General features: G+C 40.2%; 1 protein-coding gene across 1 annotated transcript; it reads right to left on the reverse strand.

The window, feature by feature from the left end:
• Positions 1–19,203: 19,203 nt before the first annotated feature.
• On the reverse strand, positions 19,204–20,142 carry LOC147358739 (olfactory receptor 9G4). The gene has a single exon (XM_086342137.1). It carries the CDS (start codon positions 20,140–20,142, stop codon positions 19,204–19,206), a length of 939 nt encoding a protein of 312 aa, XP_086198263.1.
• Positions 20,143–20,883: the final 741 nt, after the last annotated feature.

Genomic DNA, 20,883 nt, shown 5'->3' on the forward strand with positions numbered 1-20,883 from the left:
TCAATCTTTCCCAGCATCAGGGTTTTGTCCAGCATCAGGGTCTTCGCATCAGGTGGACAAAATATTGGAGTTTCAGCTTCAGTATCAGTCCTTCCAATGAATATTCAGGACTGATCTCTTTAGGATGGACTGGTTGGGTGTCATAGCTATCCAAGGGACTCTCAAGAGTCTTCTCCAATACCATGGTTCAAAAACATCAATTCTTCAACACTCAGCTTTCATTATAGTCCAACTCTCACATCCACACATGACAACAGGAAAAATCGTAACTTTGACTAGATGGACCTTTGTTGGAAAAGTAATATCTCTGCTTTACTATGGTCTAGGTTGGCCATAATTTTCCTTAAACGAGCAAGCATCTTTTAATTTCATGGCTGCAGTCACCATCTACAGTGACTTTGGAGCCCCCCAAAATGAAGTCTCTCACTGTTTCCATTGTTTCCCCATCTATTTGCCATGAAGTGATGGGACCAGATGCCATGATCTTAGCTTTCTGAATGTTGAGCTTTAGGCCAACTTTTTCAGTCTCCTCTTTCACTTTCATCAAGAGGCTCTTTAGTTCTTCACTTTCTGCCATAAGTGTGGTGTCATCTGCACATCTGAGGTTACTGATATTTCTCCAGGCAATCTTAATTCCAGATTGTGTTTCATCTGGTCCAGCATTTCTCACGATGTACTTTGCAAATAAGTTAAATAAACGGTGACAATATACAGCCGTGACATACTCTTTTCCCCATTTGGAACCAGTCTGTTGTTTCATGTCCAGTTCTAACTGTTGCTTCTTGATCTGCATACAGATTTCTCAGGAGGCAGGTAAGCTGATCTTCTATTCCTATCTCTTGAAGAATTTTCCATAGTTTGCTGTGATCCACACAGTTAAAGGCTTTGGCATAGTCAATAAAGCAAAAAAATAGATGTTTTTCTGGAACTCTCTTGTTTTTTTGATGAGCCAACAGATGTTGGCAATTTGATCTCTGGTTCCTCTGCCTTTTCTGCAACCAGCTTGAACATCTGCAAGTTCACGGTTCATGTACTGGCTTGGAGAATCTTGAGCACTACCTTGCTAGCATGTGAAAGTGAAAGTGAAGTCGCTCAGTTGTGTCCCACCCTTTGCAACCCCATAGACTGTAGCCACCAGCCTCCTCCATCCATGGAATTTTCCAGCCGAGAATACTGGAGTGGGTTGCCATTTCCTGCTCCAGGGAATCTTCCTGACCCAGGGATCGAGCCCGGGTTTCCTGCATTGCAGGCAGATGCTTTACCTCGGAGCCACCTGGAAAGTTCATGCTAGTGTGTGTTCAGTTCAGTTCAGTAGCTCAGTCGTGTCTGACTCTTTGCGACCCCGTGAATCCTAGCACACCAGGCCTCCCTGTCCGTCACCAACTCCCGGAGTTCACTCAGACTCACATCCACTGTGTCAGTGATGCCATCCAGCCATCTCATGCTCTGTCGTCCCCTTCTCCTCCTGCCCCAAATCCCTCCCAGCATCAGAGTCTTTTCCAATGAGTCAACTCTTCACATGAGGTGGCCAAAGTACTGGAGTTTCAGCTTTAGCATCATTCCTTCCAAAGAAATCCAAGGGCTGATCTCCTTCAGAATGGATTGGTTGGATCTCCTTGCAGTCCAAGGGACTCTCAAGAGTCTTCTCCAACACCACAGTTCAAAAGCATTAATTCTTCTGCACTCAGCTTTCTTCACGGTCCAACTCTCACATCTATACATGACCACAGGAAAAACCATAGCTTTGACTATACAGACCTTTGTTGGCAAAGCAATGTCTCTGATTTTCAATATGCTATCTAGGTTGGTCATAACTTTCCTTCCAAGGAGTAAGCGTCTTTTAATTTCATGGCTGCAGTCACCATCTGTAGTGATTTTGGAGCCCCAAAAAATAAAGTCTGACACTGTTTCCACTGTTTCCCCATCTATTTCCCATGAAGTGATGGGACCAGATGCCATGATCTTGGTTTTCTGAATGTTGAGTTTTAAGCCAACTTTTTCACTCTCCTCTTTCACCTTCATCAAGAGACTTTTTAGTTCCTCTTCACTTTCTGCCATAAGGGTGGTGTCATCTGCATATCTGAGGTTATTGATATTTCTCCCAGCAATCTTGATTCTAGCTTGTGCTTTTTCCAGCCCGGTGTTTCTTGTGATGTACTCTGCATATGAGTTAAATAAGCAGGGTAACAATATACAGCATTGATGTACTCCTTTTCCTATTTGGAATCAGTATGTTGTTCCATGTCCAGTTCTTACTGTTGCTTCCTGACCTGTATACAGATTTCTCAAGAGGCAGGTCAGGTGGTCTGGTATTCCCATCTCTTTCAGAATTGTCCATAGTTTATTGTGATCCACACAGGCAAAGGCTTTGGCATAGTCAATAAAGCAGAAATAGATGTTTTTCTGGAACTCTCTTGCTTTTTTGATGATCCAGTGAATGTTGGCAATTTGGTCTCTGGTTCCTCTGCCTTTTCTAAAACCAGGTTGAACATCAGGAGGTTCATGCTTCATGTATTGCTGAAGCCTGGCTTGGAGAATTTTGAGCATTACTTTACTAGCGTGTGAGATGAGTGCAATTGTGTGGTAGTTTGAGCATTCTTTGGCATTTCCTTTCTTTGGGATTGGAATGAAAACTGACCTTTTCCAGTCCTGTGGCCACTGCTGAGTTTTCCAAATTTCCTGGCATATTGAGTGCAGCATTTTCACAGCATCATCTTTCAGGATTTGAAATAGCTCAACTGAAATTCCATCATCTCCACTAGCTTTGTTCGTAGTGATACTTTCTAAGGCCCACTTGACTTCACATTCCAGGATATCTGGCTCTAGGTCAGAGATCACACCATTGTGATTATCGGGGTCGTGAAGATCTTTTTTGTACATTTCTTCTATGTATTCTTGCCACCTCTTCTTAATATCTTCTGTTTCTGTTAGGTCCATACCATTTCTGTCCTTTATGTGGCCATCTTTGCATGAAATGTTCCCTCGGTATCTCTACTTTTCATGAAGAGATCTCTAATCTTTCCCATTCTATTGTTTTCCTCTATTTCTTTGCACTGGTTACTGAGGAAGGCTTTCTTATCTCTCCTTGCTATTTTTTGGATCTCTGCATTCAAATAGGATTATCTTTCCTTTCCTCCTTTGCCTTTAGTGTCTCTTCTTTTCGGAGCTATTTGTAAGGCCTCCTCTGACAACCATCTTGCCTTTTTGCATTTCTTTTTCTTGGAGATGGTCTTGATCCCTGCCTCCTGTGTAATGTCATGAACCTCTCTCCATAGTTCTTCAGGCACTCTGTCTATCAAATCTAATTCATTGAGTCTATTTGTCACTTCCACCATATAATCATAAGGGATTTGATTTAGGTTATACCTGAATGGTCTAGTGATTTTCCTTACTCTCCAAGGGCAAAGATCAAGCCCCAGCAAGATGGTAGCAGGGGCAAAATTGTGTTTAGAATCAAACCCCATACCTGCCAGAGACACTCAATGGGCTCAAACATATCTTGTGCACACCAGTACCCAGAGATCCCACAGATACTGAGACAGAACTGTGTTTGAGTGTCTCCTGTGGAGGTACAGGTCAGCAGTGTACTGCCACAGTGGCAGGGGTTCTGGGTATGGCATAAGCCCTCCTGGAGGAGGTCGCCATTAATGCCACCATAGAGCCGCAAGAACTTACACAGGATTTGGAAACAGACTCTGGGAGGACACAAACAGAACCTTGTGAACCAGGATCCAGGGAAAAGGAGAAGTGAACCCAAAGACTGACCCAGACTTGCCGGTGAGTGTCCAGTTGTCTCTGGTGGAGCTGTGGGTTGGTGGTGGTACTGCAGGGTTGGGGGCAATGAGTGTAACAGTTCGTCCATGGGACCTTTTGAAGGAGGTCACAATTATCTTCATTATGCCCACCATAATTTGGCCTCAGGTCAAATAACAAGAAGGGAACACAGCCCCTCCCTTCAATAGAAAATCAGATTAAAGATTTACTGAACATGACCCTGATGGGAACAAGACCCAGTGTTCTCTCTCCCATCAGGAAGTTTCCATAAGCCTCTTATCTTTCTCCATCAGAGGGCAGACAGACTGAACACCGCAATCACAGAAAACTAACCAATCTGATCACATGGACTACAGCCTTGTCTAACTCAATGAAACTTTGAGCCATGCCGTGTAGGGTCACCCAAGATGGGTGGGTCATGGTGGAGAGTTCTGACAAAATGTGGTCCACTGGAGAAGGGAAAGACACTCAAGTATTCTTGCCTTGAGAACCCCATGAATAGCATAGTCTATATTTACCTTTTGCCAAACCATCTGTTGGTGATGGTGACCTCAAAAGCAGAAAAGAACCAGACCTGAGAGTCACTGATTATTAGGAAGATGATGCTTCCCAAGAACTTGAACTGCAATGTAGTCTAGCCTATCCCCAACTCCAAAGGTTTTGGTCATTTATTTAAAAATCAAACAAATACATATGGAAACCCCAACAACTAAATAGGCATTGCAATTGCTTACAATTAAAAATGAACAAACACACAGTTCCTGCTTTTAAGAAAGATCATTTAATCATGGAAAATGTAATTCCAAGCAAGTTATTAGAATACAATATCTCTTCCACAGAAGTATAATAACAAACAAGCAAGAAAAGACTGTTAGAGAATTTTATCATGTGTACTTTTGTCAAATGAAAAACAAAAAAAAAAAAAAAAAGGAAAAATTAGCACCAAGTTTGATATCTTTATTCAAAGGAAAACAATGCATGAATGGTGGACTACAGTGCCTCACAGGCAGTGCAAACTCTTTCTTACGGATTTTGGATAACAGCAAATTTTATAGAGTATTAGAAGCAGCAAGCTCCAGCAGTTAGTGATGGGCAGGGAAGCCTGTTGTGCAGCTGTCCATGGGGTCTCAAAGAGTCAGACACAGTTGAGCAACTGAACTGACTGAGAAGCAGCAATGCAGAAAGAGGGCATGATTGGTGGGGTTTTCATATTTGACCTTGATGGGTCTAAGGGCAGGCTTCTCCAAGACGTGGCCCTCTGGCATGAAGATTATTTTGAGCTGTAACCTATCAAGACTTAAAGAGTCAGACTGGTGAATATATGATTTGGTGTTTTTATAAAATGTTTTAAAGTTTCCACCAAATTTATTTATTCACTCTTTAAAAGATTTTGTAGTTTCTTGTGTAAAACTACAGAAGAGATACTTTCATTACCAACTAGTACTTTAAAGTATATTGTCTTTAAGTCTTTCCTAGTCTTTCGAGGTAAAATTACTATATAAATACACGTTCCTGGTTAGAAGAGAAAATGAAACTGAGAGTCTTTGTGTCTTGTTTATTGGATAAGTTCACAGTTTATACAATTCCTAGTAATTTCTCCAAGTCTTTTAATTACCTTTTTCCTGCCTTTATCAGAGGACTGGCCACAGCAGGGAATGGAGGACTAAGGATTTCAGAGAAATTCAAGTTAAGAGGAAACTTTTCCTTCATTTCAATCCATTCTCTGATCAACTTCCAGAGTAAACCTTGAAAATGTAAATCTGATCATGTTACATCCTCATGATGGTATTGTTTCCATTTCTGTTGTTTTCAAGTCCAAACACCTTATATGGCTTCCAGTAAGCTTGATGAGCTGATAACATTCATGGTTCATTTCTGGATGCTCTCTCCAAACCATCTTAAGTTAATCACTCTCAGCTTCTGTGCTCATCAGGCTCTCTCTTACATTACAGCTCACAGTTGAATTGACCTTTGGGGACTGGTAGATCAGATATACAAAGCTTCTGGTCAAGTGGAACATTTACCTGAACATAAAAGTTCGGTTTTACTGACAGGCACCCAAGGCAAAAGAGATTCCATCTTGGGACTAATAATTTATTTCAAGTCTTTCCATTCAATTTTTCTGGGAAGCAAAAATTCTTAAAAAAAAAAAAAAAAAGAAATCCATTTAAAAAGTTAAGAGGCAAGATTGTTATTTCATGAGAAGAAAGTTGGATTTGAAGATTATGAAGTAAAAGGTTAAAGGGGACTTTCATCATTTTTCATCTTTATATTTCAGCATGACTTAACTCCTTTTAACTTCCCTGGTGGCTCAGATGGTAAAGTGTCTGCCTACAATGTGGAAGATCCAGGTTCGATCCCTGGGTAGGGAAGATTCCTTGGAGAAGGAAATGTCAACCCACTCCAGTACTCTTCCCTGGAAAATCCCATGGATGGAGGAGCCTGATGGGCTACAGTCCAAGGGGTCTCAAAAAGTCAGACACGACTGAGCTACTTCACTTTCTTTATAACTCCTTTTAGTAGCAAGCAGGCATGAATTAATATATTACCTATGCCAATGAAAAATTAGTCAATCTGAGAAAGAAAAGAAAAATTTTATTCAAGCCAAATTGAGAATTATAACATCTCAGAAAACTCTGAGAAGCCTTCTGCACTTTAGAAGTCGTTATTGTTATGTGTTGTTCAGTTGCTAAGTTATGTTTGACTCTTTGCAACCCCATTAACTGCAGCAAGAAGTCAAGGGACAGTTATAAAGGTTTTTTGAGACAGAGGGATGTACATTAAATGATGGATTATTGACAGGCTGAAAAAAGTGAAAGTCACTCAGTCATGTCTGACTCTTTGCGACCCCATGGACTATACAGTCTATGGGATTCTCCGGGCCAGAATACTGGAGTGGGTAGCCTGTCCCTTCTCCAGGGGATCTTCCCAACACAGGGACTGAGGCCAGGTCTCCTGCGTTGCAGGCAGATTCTTTACCAACTGAGCAATCAGGGAAGCCCATCGACAGGTTACACAATCCAAATCTAAATATGCCATGGCTCCTTACAGGATCAAGAAGCAAAGTTTTCTTTTAAGGAGCTATTGACACTGGGAGAGGGTTGGTCTTTATGGTTGAGAGTGCATTTCTGTTGATGGGTTGATGCGTATTGCTGATGCACAATGCACAATGCACAGCACAGAGGAGCAAGGAGAACAAAGGACATCAAAACTCTTTTATTATCTCTAAATTTTTCTGGTGTCATCATAAAATATGAATTTTATTTCACTTCTATGTAATAGAACTTTAAAAAGATTTAATGTGGTTTTGCCAGTGTTTATAAATATATTGTATATAAATATTGACATTTTTATAATATACTTAAAACTTTTGCATTTTTATATTACCATTTATCCATATGTGGACAGCCAAGCAATATATTCCAAAGTGAGCTTAGTAGGGAAAGTTACCTTTCTTGAAGAATTTTTACCAAATGTGTGTGAAAGCAACACCATCTGTTTATAAAGGTATGTGCTCAACAAGAAGCACCTTCCAGGGACTTCCCTGATTTCCCAGTGGTTAAGACTTCATCTTCCAATGCAAGGGGTGTGGGTTCAATCTCTGATGAGAAAGCTAAAACCCCACACACCTCATGGCAAAAAAAAAACAAAACATAAAATAGAAGCAATATTGCAACAAGTTCAATAAAGACGTTAAAAAGAGTCCACATCCAAAGAAAACAAGCTCCTTAAAAAAGAAAGAAAAGAGGACAAAGTAAAGGTAAAGGAGATCAAGTGTCATTATTTCCTGAGTGCTCAACACTATTTCCTTCCCTTTAAAGCTTCATCAGGAAGTACCAGAAAACAGTGACTCTCTGTAAAAATAAGTAACTAAAGGGTAAAATTCCTATGCTACTTTATTGTGATTTCTAAAATCCCACAAAAATGCAATTATCTTCTTTTTTCTTTAATGGAAGGTCTTTGGGGAAGGGTCATGAGTTAATGGATTATCACAATGCTTAATATTCCCTTTCAGTGTGATAGCTATTGGAGTTTTTCTCCTTCATTTCTCCCTCTTGTCTTTCTTTTTGTCCTTTTTCTATGAACAGATATCACGGTACCCTAGAATCTATCAGGGGGACCAGGTTCTTGACAAAATTGTGCTTTTACCTATGTGACTTTGAGCACATCAGGTTTCCATTATAGTTGCTAGTTCCTTCATCTGACAAGGAACGGAGCCCATTCACCTCTAAGGTGGTTTTTATATATATAACATCTCTGTAAGTAAACAAATATGTGTATACATGTGCCTTGACCCTCAGCAATCAGTAGCTAACTCTTCAGAGAAACTATGACAGAAAAATATTCACTTAAACATTTCTTTCTAGTGTGAGACTGACAGCTATGCACTGCAACCTAGCTTCTAATGTTCTGGAGTCCAAACCCACAGCAGCTTCTCTTGCCATCACCCATAGCATACTGATGGTAGCTCCTGCCGAGCTTTACAAGGGTGCTAATGACTCCCTAAACAATGTGTTTCTTCAGTTCAGTTCAGTTCAGTCGTTCAGACGTGTCTGACTCTTTGCAACCCCATGGACTGCAGCACGCCAGGCATCCCTGTCATCAACAACTCCCGGAGTTTACTCAAGTGCGTGTCCATTGAGTCGGTGGTGCCATCCAACCATCTAATGCTCTGTCATCCCCTTCTCCTCCTGCCTTCAAGCATTCCCAGCATCAGGATCTTTTCAAATGAGTCAGTTCTTCTCATCAGGTGACCAAAGTATTGGAGTTTCAGCTTCAGCATCAGACCTTCCAATGAATACCTTGGAAAAGTGAATGTTTTGGAGCCCTTGGAGAAGCCAGGTGAGAGGTGGGGAGGGTGACCTTTAGGCAGCAGTGGAGTAGATTACACCTAATAGGTTATTTAAAATAATTTTGTCATCCATCTTCAATACCATGCCAGGTTGGTCTGACATTCTGATTTCAAATCCCAAACCCTTGCTTAGTGTTCCTGTGTCAATACAGTTAGCCACACTAAACTTAGAGTTCCATTGTCCTTGGCCTCATTCTCTCGGAATCCATTCCTATATATATTCTCCAGATTCTTGCCAACCTTGATTGGTGATGTCCTGAAATTATTAGCGATTGGATTTGGCGTTTCACCATCTGGGCTATTTGGGTTTTGAAGTATCACACCAAACACAGAGGAAAGGAAGGATGATGGGGCTGAGTGTAAGGGAGACTTGTTTCTGCATGTGTTCAACCCTCCAGGTACAGACAATAATGAGACAGTGCTATGAAAGTTCTTATTCCCTAGATAAAAGGGGAAACTATTGGTTTTTTGAATGAAACTTAAGGACTTGAGATGAGAATTCTCAGATTTTTACCTTTCTGCCCAAATGCCCCTATTCTCTGGCTCAGAACCTCACTCCTTTCTGCTCATATTTTTCAGTTCAGTTCAGTTCAGTCGCTCAATCGAGTCCAACTCTTTGCAACCCCAAGAATCACAGCATGCCAGGCCTCCTTGTCCACCACCAACTCCCGGGGTTCACTAAGACTCACATCCATTGTGTCAGTGATGCCAGCCAGCCATCTCATCCTCTGTCGTCCCCCTCTCCTCTTGCCCCCAATCCCTCCCAGCATCAGAGTCTTTTCCAATGAGTCAACACTTCGCATGTGGTGGCCAAATTACTGGAGTTTCAGCTTTAGCATCATTCCTTCCAAAGAAATCCCAGGGCTGATCTCCTTCAAAATGGACTGGTTGAATCTCCTTGCAGTCCAAGGGACTCTCAAGAGTCTTCTCCAACACCACAGTTCAAAAGCATCAATTCTTCGGCACTCAGCTTTCTTCACAGTCCAACTCTCACATCTATACATGACCACTGGAAAAACTATAGCCTTGACTAGATGAACCTTTGTTGGCAAAGTAATGTCTTTGCTTTTCAATATGCTATCTAGGTTGTTCATAACTTTCCTTCCAAGGAGTAAGCGTCTTTTAATTTCTTGGCTGCAGTCACCATCTGCAGGGATTTTGGAGCACAGAAAAATAAAGTCTGACACTGTTTCCACTGTTTCCCCATCTATTTCCCGTGAAGTGCTGGGACCGGATGCCATGATCTTCGTTTTCTGAATGTTGAGCTTTAAGCCAACTTTTTCACTCTCCCCTTTCACTTTCAACAAGAGGCTTTTTAGTTCCTCTTCACTTTCTGCCATAAGGGCAGTGTCATCTGCATATCTGAGGTTATTGATATTTCTCCCAGCAATCTTGATTCCAGCTTGTGCTTCTTCCAGCCCAGCGTTTCTCATGATGTACTCCGCATATAAGTTAAATAAGCAGGGTGACGATATACAGCCTTAACATACTCCTTTTCCTATTTGGAACCAGTCTGTTGTTCCATGTCCAATTCTAACTGTTGCTTCCTGACCTGCATACAGATTTCTCAAGAGGCAGGTCAGGTGGTCTGGTATTCACATCTCTTTCAGAATTTTCCACAGTTTATTGTGATCCACACAGGCAAAGGCTTTGGCATAGTCAATACAGCAGAAATAAGATGTTTTTCTGGAAATCTCTTGCTTTTTCATTGATCCAGCAGATATTGGAAATTTGATCTCTGGTTCCTCTGCATTTTCTAAAACCAGCTTAAACATCAGGAAGTTCACGCTCCACGTATTGCTCAAGCCTGGCTTGGAGAATTTTGAGCATTACTTTACTAGCCTGTGAGATGAGTGCAATTGTGCGGTAGTTTGAGCATTCTTTGGCATGGCCTTTCTTTGGGATTGGAATGAAAACTGACCTTTTCCAGTCCTGTGGCCTCTGCTGAGTTTTCCAAATTTGCTGGCATACTGAGTGTAGCACTTTCACAGCATCATCTTTCAGGATTTGAAATAACTCAACTGGAATTCCATCATCTCCACTAGCTTTGTTCGTAGTGATACTTTCTAAGGTCCACTTGACTTCACATTCCAGGATGTCTGGCTCTAGGTCAGTGATCACCCCATCATGATTATCTGGGTCGTGAAGATCTTTTTTGTACAGTTATTCTATGTATTCTTGCCACCTCTTCTTAATATCTTCTGCATCTGTTAGGTCCATGCCATTTCTGTCCTTTATCGAGCCCATCTTTGCATGAAATGTTCCCTTGGTATCTCTAATCTTCTTGAAGAGATCTCTAGTCTTTCCCATTCTGTTGTTTTCCTCTATTTCTTTGCATTGATCACTGAGGAAGGCTTTCTTATCTCTTCTTGCTATTTTTTGGAACTATACATTCAGATGCTTATATGTTTCCGTTGCTTTTTTTATTTTTAATTTTATTTTATTTTTTAAATTTACAATATTGTATTGGTTTTGCCATATATCAAAATGAATCTGCCACAGGTATACATGTGTTCCCCATCCTGAACCCTTCTCCCTCCTCCCTCCCCATAACATCCCTCTGGGTCTTCCCACTGCACCAGCCCCAAGCATCCACTATCATGCATCAAACCTGGACTGGTGACTCATTTCCTATATGATATTATACATGTTTCAATGCCATTCTCCCAAATCACCCATCCTCTCCCACTCCCACAGAGTCCAAAAGACTGTTCTATACATCAGTGTCTCTTTTGCTGTCTCGTATACAGGGGTTTTGTTACCATCTTTCTAAATTCCATATATATGCGTTAGTATACTGTATTGGTGTTTTTCTTTCTGGCTTACTTCACTCTGTATAATAGACTGCAGTTTCATCCACCTCATTAGAACTGATTCAAATGCATTCTTTTTAATGGCTGAGTAATACTCCATTGTGGATATGTACCACTGCTTTCTTATCCATTCATCTGCTGATGGACATCTAGGTTGCTTCCATGTCCTGGCTATTATAAACAGTGCTGCGATGAACATTGGGGTACACGTGTCTCTTTCCCTTCTGGTTTCCTCAGTGTGTATGCCCAGCAGTGGGATTGCTGGATCATAAGACAGTTCTATTTCCAGTTTTTTAAGGAATCTCCACACTGTTCTCCATAGTGGCTGTACTAGTTTGCATTCCCACCAACAGTGTAAGAGGGTTCCCTTTTCTCCACACCCTTTCTAGCATTTATTGCTTATAGACTTTTGGATCGCAGCCATTCTGACTGGCATGAAATGGTACTTCATTGTGGTTTTGATTTGCATTTCTCTGATAATGAGTGACGTTGAGCATCTTTTCATGTGTTTGTTAGCCATCTGTATGTCTTCTTTGGAGAAATGTCTATTTAGTTCTTTGGCCCATTTTTTGATTGGGTCATTTATTTTTCTGGAATTGAGCTGTAGGAGTTGCTTGTATATTTTTGAGATTAGTTGTTTGTCAGTTGCTTCCTTTGCTATTATTTTCTCGAATTCTGAAGTCTGTCTTTTCACCTTGCTTATAGTTTCCTTAGTTGTGCAGAAGCTTTTAAGTTTCATTAGGTCCCATTTGTTTATTTTTGCTTTTATTTCCAATATTCTGGGAGGTGGGTCATAGAGGATCCTGCTGTGATGTATGTCAGAGAGTGTTTTGCCTATGTTCTCCTCTAGGAGTTTTATAGTTTCTGATCTTACGTTTAGGTCTTTAATCCATTTTGAGTTTATTTTTGTGTATGGTGTTAGAAAGTGTTCTAGTTTCATTCTTTTACATGTGGTTGACCAGTTTTCCCAGCACCACTTGTTAAAGAGATTGTCTTTAATCCATTGTATATTCTTGCCTCCTTTGTCAAAGATAAGGTGTCCATATGTGCATGGATTTATCTCTGGGCTTTCTATTTTGTTCCATTGATCTATATTTCTGTCTTTGTGCCAGTACCATACTGGCTTGATGACTGTGGCTTTGTAGTAGAGCCTGAAGTCAGGCAGGTTGATTCCTCCAGTTCCATTCTTCTTTCTCAAGATTGCTTTGGCTATTCGAGGTTTTCTGTATTTTCACATAAACTGTGAAATTATTTGTTCTAGCTCTGTGAAGAATACCATTGGTATCTTGATAGGGATTGCATTGAATCTATAAATTGCTTTGGGTAGTATACTCATTTTCACTATATTGATTCTTTCAATCCATGAACATGGTATATTTCTCCATCTATTAGTGTCCTCTTTGATTTCTTTCACCAGTGTTTTATAGTTTTCTATATATAGGTCGTTAGTTTCTTTAGGTATATATATTCCTAAGTACTTTATTCTTTTCACTGCAATGGTGAATGGAATTGTTTCCTTAATTTCTCTTTCTATTTTCTCATTATTAGTGTATAGGAATGCAAGGGATTTCTGTGTGTTGATTTTATGTCCTGAAACTTTACTATATTCATTGATTAGTTCTAGTAATTTTCTGGTGGAGTCTTTAGGGTTTTCTATGTAGAGGATCATGTCATCTGCAAACAGTGAGACTTTTACTTGTTCTTTTCCAATTTGATTCCTTTTATTTCTTTTTCTGCTCTGATTGCTGTGGCCAAAACTTCCAAAACTATGTTGACTAGTAGTGGTGAAAGTGGGCACCCTTGTCTTGTTCCTGACTTTAGAGGAAATGCTTTCAATTTTTCACCATTGAGGATAATGTTTGCTGTGGATTTGTCATATATAGCTTTTATTATGTTGAGGTATGTTCCTTCTATTCCTGCTTTCTGGAGAGTTTTTATCATACATGGATGTTGAATTTTGTCAAAGGCGTTCTCTGCATCTATTGAGATAATCATATGGTTTTTATTTTTCAATTTGTTAATGTGGTGTATTACATTGATTGATTAGCGGATATTGAAGAATCCTTGCATCTCTGGGATAAAGCCCATTGGTCATGGTGTATGATCTTTTTAATGTGTTGTTGGATTCTGATTGCTAGAATTCTGTTAAGGATTTTTGCATCTATGTTCTTCAGTGATATTGGCCTGTAGTTTTCTTTTTTTGTGGCATCTTTGTCAGGATTTGGTATTAGGGTGATGGTGGCCTCATAGAATGAGTTTGGAAGTTTACCACCCTCTGAAATTTTCTGGAAGGTTTTGAGTAGGATAAGTATTAGCTCTTCTCTAAATTTTTGTAGAATTCAGCTGTGAAGCCCTCTGGACCTGGGCTTTTGTTTGCTAGAAGATTTCTGATTACAGTTTCAATTTCTGTGCTTGTGATGGGTCTGTTAGGATTTTCTATTTCTTCCTGGTCCCGTTTTGGAAAGTTGTACTTTTCTAAGAATTTGTCCATTTCTTCCACGTTGTCCATTTTATTGCCATATAATTGCTGGTAGTAGTCTCTTATGATCCTTTGTATTTCTGTGTTGTCTGTTGTGATCTCTCCATTTTCATTTCTAATTTTATTGATTTGATTTTTCTCCCTTTGTTTCTTGATGAGTCTGGCTAATGGTTTGTCAATTTTATTTATCCTTTCAAAGAACCAGCTTTTGGCTTTGTTGATTTTTGCTATGGTTTCTTTTGCATTTATTTCTGCCCTAATTTTTAAGATTTCTTTCCTTCTACTAACCCTGGGGTTCTTCATTTCTTCCTTTTCTAGTTGCTTTAGGTGTAGAGTTAAGTTATTTATTTGACTTTTTTCTTGTTTCTTGAGGTATGCCTGTATTGCTATGAACTTTCGCCTTAGGACTGTCTCCTTTGCTTTTTGCTTCTCTTCTTTTCACAGCTATTTTAAGGCCTCCACAGACACCCATTTTGCTTTTTTGCATTTCTTTCCCATGGGGATGGTCTTGATCCCTGTCTCCTGTACAACGTCATGAATCTCATTCCATAGTTCATCAGGCACTCTATCTATCAGATCTAGGCCCTTAAATCTTTTTCTCACTTCCACTGTATAATCATAAGGGATTTGATTTAGGTCATACCTGAATGGTATGTCTAGTAGTATGTCTAGTAGGTCTAGTGATTTTCCCTACTTTCTTTACTTTAATCATATTCTTATCTTTCCTTAAATACCAAACAAGTTTATTTAGGGAGGTAACTCTGCACTGCTACAATAGGGTCATAGCATCTGTCCTCAAATATAGTTTCCCAAGGACCAGAGGAAGTGAGAGACTTCTTCAAATACATAGTTTAAGCTTGATGCCACCTGTTTGTTTTATCAATTGGTTAGTCTCTGGTTTAAACTGCAGCAGAAGCCAACTCCCACCATGATGTTCATAATCTCCATCTGCATGCTTCTCTGCTACAGGAAGCGATCCCTTGGTGCTTTGTTTCCACCTAGCTTTCACTCCACGATGCCACTGGTGATCATTTAAGTAAGTCTGATACTACTACAGGGGCATCTCAGGTGGGCTAGTGGAAAAGAACCCACCTGCCAGTGCAGGAGACGTAAGAGACATGGGTTTGATCCCTGGGTCAGGAAGATCCACTGGAGAAGGGCACGGTAAGCCACTCCAAGATGCTATATATTATCACTGTGCCATTTCCCACCAGGATGAGTTTAAATGTCTAATCTTCAAATAAGTGAACAATTCAATTATATTTGAATGTTTGTCTCCTGAGACTGCTCTAACACCAATATCAGTTATGAACCTGGCAGGTAGCGGAAGGCCACACAAACTGGTTAATTCAGTGAGGGTTTAATAAAGGTATTAATACAAAGTATTCAAAAGCAGGGACATTACTTTGCCAACAAAGGTCCGTCTAGTCAATGCTATGGTTTTTCCAGTAGTCATGTATGGATGTGAGAGTTGGACTGTGAAGAAAGCTGAGCACGAAAGAATTGATTCTTTTGAACTGTGGTGTTGGAGAAGACTCTTGAGAGTCCCTTGGACTGCAGGGAGATCCAACCAGTCCATTCTAAAGGAGATCAGCCCTGGGTGTTCTTTGGAAGGAATGATTCTAAAGCTGAAACTCCAGTACTTTGGCCACTTCATGCGAAGGCTGACTCATTGGAAAAGACCCTGATGCTAGGAGGGATTGGGGGCAGAAGGAGAAGGGGACAACAGAGGATGAGATGGCTGGATGGCATCACCGACTCAATGGACATGAGTTTGAGTGAACTTCATGAGTTGGTAATGGACAGGGAGGCCTGGTGTGCTGCAATTCCTGGGGTTGCAAAGAGTCAGACACGACTGAGCAACTGAACTGAACTAAATACAAAGGGATATCTAAGGCTTGCAGAATTTCCAGACTAGTGTGATAAATCTAGAACTAATAACTTCTGAGAGCTGTTACCTCCTCTGTTCCTAGAGGAATCAGTATAAGAAAAGAAAGAGGTTATGAGCACTGAACGGGAAGCTTTGAAATGGGCCATCCATCAGGATCTATGGTTTAGGTCCAGGGATGAAGCCAGCTATGATATTTTGCAAGAAAGAAGGCTGGGAAAAAATACTCTGACCCTACTCTTTTCCCTTCTAGTCACAACCACTGCTATGTTCTAAACACACTAAGTATGCAGAGAACAAATGAGCTGACTGATGCAGTTAGTACAGCTGAGCATCCTGTAGAAGAAATGAGATTAAAAGGATGGAGTATGGATTTGGAAGAACAGAGGAAATGTATTCAACATGTAACAAAGGCAGCAATAGAGACAAAGACATGGAGAACAGACTTGGGATAGAAGGCGTGGAAGGAGACCATGGGACGAATGGAAAGAGTAGCACAGGAACACGTACATTATCATATGTAAAACAGAATGTACTGTAAGACTCAGGGAGCCCAAACTGGGGCTCTGTGACAAACCTAGAGATGTGGGTTCAGGTGGGAAGTGGAAGGGAGGTTCAGGAGAGAGAGACACATATATATATATACCTATGGCTGATTCATATTGCTGTATGGCAGAAACCAGCACAATACTGGAAAGAAACTCTCCCTCAACTAAAAATAGATAAATTAAAATGTTTAAAAAATAATGTTAATCAACATGTGACTTTAATGTGCACATGATTTGAATAACATATGCATATATATGCATGTTCTGAACATATATATATATATATGGTATGCATATGTATACACATAAGTTTAATTTGGCTTCTACATAACTAAAGAAAAATGAGAATGAAAATTCTCACTAGGAAAACTTAGTCTTAAAAATAAATTTCTCCATCTTCAGTTCAGTCACTCAGTCATGTCCAACTGTTTGTGACTCCGTGGACTGCAGCACACCAGGCTTCTGTATCTATCACCAACTCCTGGAGCTTGCTCAAACTCTATGTAAAACTCATCCAGTCGGTGATGCCATCCAACCATCTCATCCTCTGTCGTCCCCTTTTCCATCTTGCTGCTGCTGCTGCTAAGTCGTTTCAGTCGTGTCCGATTCTGTGCAACCTCAGAGAAGGCAGCCCACCAGGCTCCCCCGTCCCTGGGATTCTCCAGGCAAGAACACTGGAGTGGGTTGCCATTTCCTTCTCCAAAGAGAAGTCGTTCAGTCGTGTCCAACTCTTCGCGACCCCATGGACTGCAGCCTACCAGGCTCCTCCGTCCATGGGATTTTTCAGGCAAGAATACTAGAGTGGGGTGCCATTGCCTTCTCCGCTTTTCCATCTTACTAATTCCCAATTTCTCAAAACACAGTTTTATTTAATTGCCATCAAATCCTAAGGGATTGTAGGAATCTACAATCCTGGGGGTGCAGAAACTGATTGAAATGATTCTGAGAAAGGCATTCTAGTCTTTCCCATTTTATTATTTTCCTCTATTTCTCTGCATCTATCACTGAGGAAGGCTTTCTTATCTCTCCTTGCTATTCTTTGGAACTCTGCATTCAAATGGGCAAATCTTTCCTTTTCTCCTTTGCCTTTAGCTTCTCTTCTTTTCTCAGTTATTTGTAAGGCCTCGTCAGACGACCATTTTGCTTTTGTGCATTTCTTTTTCTTGGGGGTGGTATTGATCACTGCCTCCTGTACAATGTCACGAATCTCCATCCATAGTTCTTCAGGCACTCTGTCCATCAGATCTAATCCCTTCAATCTATTTTGCACTGTCACTGCATAATCATAAGGGGTTTGATTTAGGTCAGACCTGAATGGTCTAGTTGTTTTCCTTAACTTTCTTCAATTTAAGTCTGAATTTGGCAATAAGGAGTTCATGATCTGAGCCACAGTCAGCTCCCAGTCTTGTTTTGTGGACTGTATAAAGCTTCTCCCTCTTTGACTGCAAATAATATAATCAGTCTGATTTTGGTATTGATCATACGGTGATGTCCATGTGTAGAGTTTTCTCTTGTGTTTTTGGAAGAGGGTGTTTGCTATGACCAGTGCGTTCTCTTGGAAAAACTCTATTAGCCTTTGCCTGCTTCATTCTGTACTCCAAGGCCAAATTTGCTTGCTACTCTAGGTATTTCTTGACTTCCTACTTTTGTGTTCCACTTCCCTAAAATGAAAAGGACATCTTTTTGGGGTGTTATTTCTAGAACATCTTCTAGGTCTTCGTAGAACCATTCAACTTTAGCTTCTTTAGCATTACTGGTCAGGGCATAGACTTGGATTACTGTGATATTGAATGGTTTGCCTTGGAAACAAACAGAGATCATTCTGTCATTTTTGAAATTGAATACAAATACTGCATTTCAGGCTCTTTTGTTGACTATGATGTCTACTCCATTTCTTTTAAGGGATTCGTGGCCACAGTAGTAGATAATGGTCATCTGAGTTAAATTCACCCATTCCAGTCCATTTTAGCTCACTGATTCCTAAAATGTCGATGATCACTTTTGTCATCTCCTGTTTGACCACTTCCAATTTGCCTTGATTCATGGACCTAGCATTTTGTCTACATCAATTTAATATTTTGCCAAATATTTGACCCTATATTAAATTAATGTAGAATACATCAATTTTACAAAGACATAAATTTACGATATTTTCTATGTACTCATTTAGAACTCTTGAATAAATATGGTGGAATTACTTCCTAAAATAAACGTGTATAAAATCTTGAGTCAATTTCCAAAAATTTAGCCACTCCAAATATTTTCCCCACAGAATGAAGTTTGTGCACTATGATTCAAAATCAAACTTTATACAAAAATCTATCACGTTCCTTTCTATCTCTAAGACTTTCCAAAGATAATCAGGCAGACAAATGCTATGGAAAATATAGTATTGCTAAGAAGCATAGTAAGTTTCCCATCGTGGCTCAGTGGTAAAGAATCCACTTGCAGTTTAGGAGACACGGGTCTGATGCCTGGGTCAGGAAGATCCCCTGCAGAAAGAAATGGTAAACCACTTTAACCTTCTTGTCTGGAGAAACTCAAAGACAGAGGAGCCTGATAGGCTACAGTTCATGGAGTTGCAACAGTCCAGCATGACTAAGCATCTAAATCACAACTACAGAATCAAGCATACTATAGTATCTTAAAACATCAAACACACTAATATTGTATGTTTAAAATAGTTTAATCACAAAAAGGGAGTAACAACAACAACATGGTTTAATCTGTGTTTCTTCTTTTAAGTATAACATGCTGCATTTACTTGAAATATGGTAATGTTTACAAATGTGTTAATAAGCCAATAACCTAGGAAATGTAATGAGAACATTCTGCAAAAAAGATCACCATCATCTCTGAGGTCTTATGGTCTTTGCCGCTTTCCAGAAGGCCTCTTTGACGTCTTTGTTTCTCAGGCTATAGATGAGAGGGTTGAGCAGTGGGTTGACCACAGTGTAGAACAGGGCAGCCACTTTGTCTCTCTTCAGGGAGTAGGTGGAGCTCGGCCTTGAGTACATGAAGAGCAAGGATCCATAGAAGAGCGTGACCGAGACCAGGTGTGAGGCACAGGTGGAGAAGGCTTTGCGCCTTCCTGAAGCCGTGCGGATCCTCAGAATAGCAAGAAGGATGCGGAAATAGGAAATGATTATGACAAGAATGCTCGAGAGGACCGTGAAACCCACGAGACCCAAGACGACCTCCTCATAGACCTTGGTGTCTGTACATGACATCTTCACCAGTGGTGGAGCATCACAGAAGAAGTGGTCGATGATATTTTTGCCACAGAAACTTAGGCGAAAAGTGTTGGCAGTATGTGCTATGGCATTCAAGAACCCTCCTATATAGGAGCCAGCAACAAGTCTGGTACAGAGAGAATGAGACATAGAACTCGAATAAAGTAGCGGGTTACAGATCGCCATATGGCGGTCATATGCCATGGCTGCTAGGAGAAAACACTCAGTGTAGGCCACAACACAAGAAAAGAATAGCTGGGCTCCACATTCAGCCAAGGAAAAGCGCTTGTCTTCTGAAATACAAGTAGCCAGGATTCTGGGAGTGTACACCGAGGTGTACCAGAAATCCAAGAAAGACAGATTGCCAATGAAAAAATACATAGGTGTGTGCAGGTGGGAATCAATACGAATTAAGATAACCAAGGTCATGTTCCCTGACAAGGTTACCAAATAGACAGTCAGAAATACTCCAAATAGTATTAGTTGCCACTGGGGGTCTGTTGAGAGACCCAGTAAGATGAATTCAGTCAGGATGGTGTGATTTCCAACATCCATGTCCACTAGGAGAAAGCTTGATAAGATAACGAGAAAAAATTGCTGATTTTTCTTTTGGAATAAAGAAATAGAGGTATCAATTAACAACTGCTAGGAGGTGTATTAATCCCTTACACTGTCAGTAAAATACCGCATCTTCAGTCTGTCACTTGGGAAGACCACTAGAATTGGGGGAAATAACTGATTTTAGAATTAAGGCTTTCACTTGCTATTTGCTTAATGCAGGGTGGGTATCTGAGTCTCGTCAAATGAATGAACAAAATGAGGACACTGACAGGTTGTCTGATTGAGTTAAGCAGATACATAGAGATATGTCAGCCAAATATCTGGTACATGATGAGTGGTCAAAAGTTTTGAGTATTCTGCATGTATTATTGAGAATCTATGTGTCTAGCATGATGCTGATAGTTCAACAAATATCAATACACTGCATTGCTCCTGTCACTATTAGCACACATAGAAATACACATACACACATATACACACGCACACACACACACATTTCACTTTGTTTGGACAGTGTCCTAAATCCTATACTTAACCCACTTAATACTTTCCACAGTTTTTAAAGATATTATTATAATCTTCATGTAGTTTAAGAAATGTTTCCAAGGGCCTAGAACTGATTAACAGCAGAGATAGTATTTGAACCTAGAATTTTCTGTACCAAGACCTCATGTTCTCAACTGTTAAGCCATTGACCTCTCTTATAAGTAAATATATTTTTCTCTTCTTCTTCCA

This window comes from Bos grunniens, chromosome 15 (genome assembly GCF_055505025.1).
Source record: "Bos grunniens cultivar Pamir isolate PY7600 chromosome 15, Bosgru_T2T1.0, whole genome shotgun sequence".
NCBI classification, from domain to species: Eukaryota; Metazoa; Chordata; class Mammalia; order Artiodactyla; family Bovidae; genus Bos; species Bos grunniens.